Source organism: Arctopsyche grandis, chromosome 11, assembly GCF_051622035.1.
Source record: "Arctopsyche grandis isolate Sample6627 chromosome 11, ASM5162203v2, whole genome shotgun sequence".
Taxonomy (NCBI): domain Eukaryota; kingdom Metazoa; phylum Arthropoda; class Insecta; order Trichoptera; family Hydropsychidae; genus Arctopsyche; species Arctopsyche grandis.
This window is the reverse complement of record NC_135365.1, coordinates 19,296,001-19,300,897: the sequence shown is the minus strand read 5'-3', so window position 1 is coordinate 19,300,897 and position 4,897 is coordinate 19,296,001. Positions and strand designations below refer to the sequence as shown.

Sequence of the window (4,897 nt, the reverse complement as noted above, 5' to 3'; positions counted from 1 at the left end):
TAAATTTGGTAGATGAAAAGGGTAGAAAATTAAAAAAAATCTATAATCAATTAAAGCTAATAAGATTTATTAAATATGGATGCTTTTCAAGTATTTTGATCGCAATTGTTTTGCGATCTAATGCAATTCCAATATACACATATATTTCATATGAACAAATCACAGTTTTTTTTTATAAAGAACTACTAATAAATATTGTAATTAAGCACTAATTACAAAGTTATTGCATTAAATAATTGAAAATAAAAGCCTTTCAAAAGCCATAAATAAATTACAACGTTAAATTTAAAATGAATACAAAAAAATAGGAGAATCAACTCGTTTTAAAGAAAGAAAACTAATTGAAAATTACACGTATGAATTTATAATAGTGTTGGCACTTTCCACACGTGTATAGAACTTCATCACTGGTAAAAACACGAACTCGAACAAACGACCCACAATACTGAAAACTTAAGGGTTGTTCTTACCGAGTCATAATTTTCGCTAATCTACCCAACGGTGAAGCAAAATAAATATACGATCGATACAAACTTCGAACTAAATATTCACATTCGCTTTTATACCAGCGAAAACGTTCCATAATACAACTTGTTTATACGTACACATACTTAACATTAACAGACACACAAATAACATTTATATACAATATATAATTGTATAAATTTAATATATATATACATAAAAATATATATATATATATATATATATATATATATATATATATATATATGTAAATGTAACATAAATACACAGTAAAGGCACCATGTGAGAATAATACAAAATATTACAATGCATATATGTATAAGAATATTGCTTATATTTTTTTCATCAGCAGATAACACTTTTTTGTAGTAAGGCTATATTAATAAATAGGTAAACGATCGAACACTTCTTTACATATTCATAAAGCGACAATCATAAATGTACACAGCCACTATACAACAAAGTTATAAAGTCATCACATTATTTCATTTTGAAAATCCGGGCTCTCGAATATTGGCAAATACACTATAAAATACAATCATCTTAGAAAAATAACCCATATTATGGTTCGAATATATTTCAAGGCACGTGGCTACAGGCTATACGTAAACCGGACCCTGATTTTCATTATCTTCCAAGTTGATTCTATTGGCGTAAACGGGCCCCCCATCATCAAAAAACCTTCTAAACGTAAATTCAAAAAATCCGTGGAAAGTTTTTCCGTTGTCTAAAAGTTCATTGTCAGATATGTTCGAATCTGAGCTCGCCGACTTCCTCAACTTATCTGGATCGATCTCGTCGAAGTTGGATGTATCTATATCACATTCTATCCGAGGAATATGGGGAGCTACTTGTTTTCTCAAACCCTTGTCAAAATCGACTTTTTTGAAAAATGAATGTCCTTTGACTTCTGCAGCGTCTTTTCCCAAACGATTCTCGGAATCCGAACATAACTTAAGAATCAAATCCGTACTCTCACACGATAAGTTGGCCGACGGAGGAATATGCAAAGTCGTCTCCCAGTTTATGACCTGAAATGAATTTATCAATAATTTATATGCAAATACATAAAAAAAAACACATGGAAAAGTAAAAAAAAAAAAGTGTACCTTCTTCTGGGTTTCTGCCGGTGAGGATGCTAAAAATGGTGGAGATCCAACGAGCATCTCATAGAGAATGACACCGACTGACCACCAGTCGCAGAGTTGAGTGTAACCAGTACGTTGCAATACTTCCGGGGCGATGTAATTTGGTGTACCGACCAAAGAATGAGCGAGGCACCTCTGATGCTCCAACTGTCGCCGTCTTTCCAGCGGTTTCAACTGTCGACATCTGCATTCTCCCTCGCGCCATTCTCCATCAGGCTCCATTGAATCCTGGCGGCCGTGCTCACCTAAAACAATACAACATTTCAACAACGATCCGAACCAATACACAATTTAATTTACAAATCAATAAGAGTAACACACTCACCATTCCTTTGGTAATATTTAGAATTATGCGTCCACCTAAACCCAGTGCATAGACCAAAGTCGGTAAGTTTTATATGACCGTCACGATCGATCAAAATATTATCCGGCTTTATATCCCTGTGGATAAATCCCATTTTGTGTACACTTTCGACGGCGCACGTCAGCTCGGCTATATAAAACCTCGCCAGGTGCTCTTCAAAGATGCCGAGTTTGATCAACAGTGACATCAAATCACCGCCGGGAATATAATCCATCACAAAGTATAAATTGTCTTTGTCTTGGAAGCTGTAGTACAATTTTACTACCCATTCGTTGTCTGCTTCAGCTAATATGTCACGTTCAGCTTTAACATGCGCCACTTGATTCCTCTTTAGGACATCCGATTTTCTAAGAGTCTTCATAGCATACACGTGGTGAGTATCGATCTTTCGCACGAGCGTGACTTCGCCGAAAGCACCCACCCCGATAGTCTTGATCTTTATAAACATGGACTTGTCCATCTTTGCACGTTTCAATCGTATATAATTAGATTCTTTCTGAGATAACATCTTCCTAATTTCACATTGAGCTTCTTGGCTTAATCCTATTTTAGTCATTTCTTTCTCTAGTTGCATCCGTCTAAAGACACGCTGTTTATGGGATTTCAATACATTTTCTATGTGTTGCTCCATGAAGAATTTGAACGCTTGTGGTGAATAATTTCTCACTATACTGTCTCGGCGCTCGTCTTCCTTTTCTCTGGTCATGAGCTTGCGCTCAGGTATCGGTGATTGGTGTCTTATTTTCGCACACGGTGACAAATTAGACCTGTCGTTGTTTGAACCGTTGACGGCGGCATTTTTATTGCCAACTGAGGAAGACGCCGTGGGTGGCAAAGGTGGGCTATTTTTATCATTAGCAGAACTAGGATACTGTGGTGGATTTTGAGACTGCCCGTCGTTCGATGAAGTGCTTTGAGGGCTTTCGGATCTAGAGTCGGTGTTGTTACCGGGAAACTTTTTGTGAACGGCGGAATGGGCTATTTGTGCATTGGCTAAATTTGTTATATCCTCTTGATTACCATATGGTGGAGGTGGTAATTGGTGATGCATTCCACGCTGAGCGGCCTTGAGAGCTTGCATGGTGATTGCATAACTCGGAGGTTCCGTTGTGGGTATTAAAGGACTAGTACCAGATACGGGAGGTGTCGTCGGACTAGGTGTATTCGGTGAAGGTGGTTTGGGACTAATGGAGAATCCAGATACGTTGTTCTGCTGCTTTTGTTGAATGGAACTAGCATATGAAGGAGGAGGTGCTTGGGTGGTGGGAGCACTAACAGGTTGCGGTGCGACGGGTGCTATTGCCGTTTGGAGTATTGGTTTTTGCACTTGGGTACTCTTTACCGATTGCATAATAATAGGGGGTTGAGTTTTAGTTTGCCTCGCACTCCAAGCTTGCAACGGTGTAGGTCTGGCCATAGACGATGTTCCCATCGATTGAGAAACTGTAATTGGACTAGGAGAACCTGCCGATGTAGCACCAGAATAAATACCGGAAGATGGACTCTTGCGATAGTCTTGAGATTGAGTCGGGCTTTGTCTATTTTGAATAGACACTGAATAAGGAGGTGGAGGAGGGGGATATCCAGGTAACGGATACGGGGGCGGCAGTTCAGTACCATTGTTATTTCCCGGATAAATACTCAAAGCTTGCATCTGCTGGGAGAGCTGCTGCTGAACTTGAGGGCCATTTTGAACGATCATCGGTTGACGTCCAGACGTCTGGGGAGGACCGTTGTTCACCCCCGATGCCACAGGACTCACGCCACGCGCTGGAGGTACGGGCGGCGCCGGCGACATTCTCTTGAACAGCTGCTGAACGGAAGCCGGCACCAAATGTGGTGGCGGCGGCGGTGGAGGTGTGGAAGTGCATCTCGGCGGTGGGGGTGGCGGCGCGTCTCCGAAATTCGGAGAATACTGCCTCGTTAATTTCTCGTGATGAGATAATTCCGTCAGTCTCGGACTGTCGGACCGGGAGCTTCCAGCACCCGAGTCTAATGCTGGACTTCCACGGTGGAGATTCAACTCCCTTTCTAAACTCGGCTTTCGTATTAATTTAGTGGTTAAGGCACCGAACGTCGGACCTTTTCGGAATCCATTCGTAGAATCTTGAGATTTAGTTAAAATATCCAATGCTGCATCACAACGACCTCCGGTAAACTTTAAAGCACGCGTTGCCGTTTCCTTGAAACGAAAAATATGATTAGATACGATTCAGATTTTAGTTTACTTACAAATATTATAAATGAAATGGTCACCTCTTCGTAGCCTTGGGCAAGTAATTGTCCAAGAGAATGCCGAAAGAGATTGAAATCTCCGGAAGCAGAGCTGACACCGGAACTGACGGTGCTCGCTGCCGAAGATCCTCCATCGCGTTCAGAGCTATTTGCAAACGGTAATAGAGAATTACGAATCTCCGCAAGAGCTTTTTGATGGTATCCCGAGGAACGTGCGGCTGTTTTGCTGGTGGGTGGCGGCGCGCCTGGGTTCATGGCCCCTTCTCACCCCATTCCCTGAAGATTAACCGGCTGAATCACACACTCACTGGTTTTTTATTATTATTATTATGAACGAGCAATTTCTTTACTATCTATGATTACACAGTATATATAAATAAACCGTTTTAAGCCAACGTTAATTAATAATAATATATAAAATATTTATTTTCTTTAAGTTTACGATTATTTTTATTACTTCAGTTCGTACACTTCCTTCGCACGTTTGAACTTTTAATGTCTGAATATTACACAATTCTTCACTAGAATCAATGACATCTAAAAACAGAAAAAAAACGTCATGAAAATAACAATACATAAAAAATGATAACAGTTACGGTGTGTGGAGTGAGACTTAATTTTAAAAATAGTGGACTAAAACATATTATAGTTCACCATCATTAAA

The 4,897-nt window shown here is 39.7% G+C and overlaps 1 protein-coding gene across 1 annotated transcript; it reads right to left on the bottom strand.

The window, feature by feature from the left end:
* Positions 1–802: 802 nt before the first annotated feature.
* On the bottom strand, positions 803–4,488 carry wts (serine/threonine-protein kinase warts). Its single transcript, XM_077440923.1, has 4 exons — positions 4,255–4,488; positions 1,960–4,180; positions 1,596–1,879; positions 803–1,517 (listed from the first exon to the last, which is right to left on the bottom strand). The coding sequence occupies exons 1-4, from the start codon at positions 4,486–4,488 to the stop codon at positions 1,086–1,088; spliced, it is 3,171 nt and encodes a 1,056-aa protein (XP_077297049.1). The 3' UTR covers positions 803–1,085.
* Positions 4,489–4,897: the final 409 nt, after the last annotated feature.

Bases quoted from the DNA above. Each gene is read 5' to 3' on its own strand.
- wts (XM_077440923.1), bottom strand. From the start codon at position 4,488: ATGAACCCAGGCGCGCCGCCACCCACCAGCAAAACAGCCGCACGTTCC. The intron at 4,181-4,254 runs GTGACCATTTCA...TTTCGTTTCAAG, and splicing joins TTGCCCAAGGCTACGAAGAG to GAAACGGCAACGCGTGCTTT. The intron at 1,518-1,595 runs GTACACTTTTTT...AATTCATTTCAG, and splicing joins CGGCAGAAACCCAGAAGAAG to GTCATAAACTGGGAGACGAC.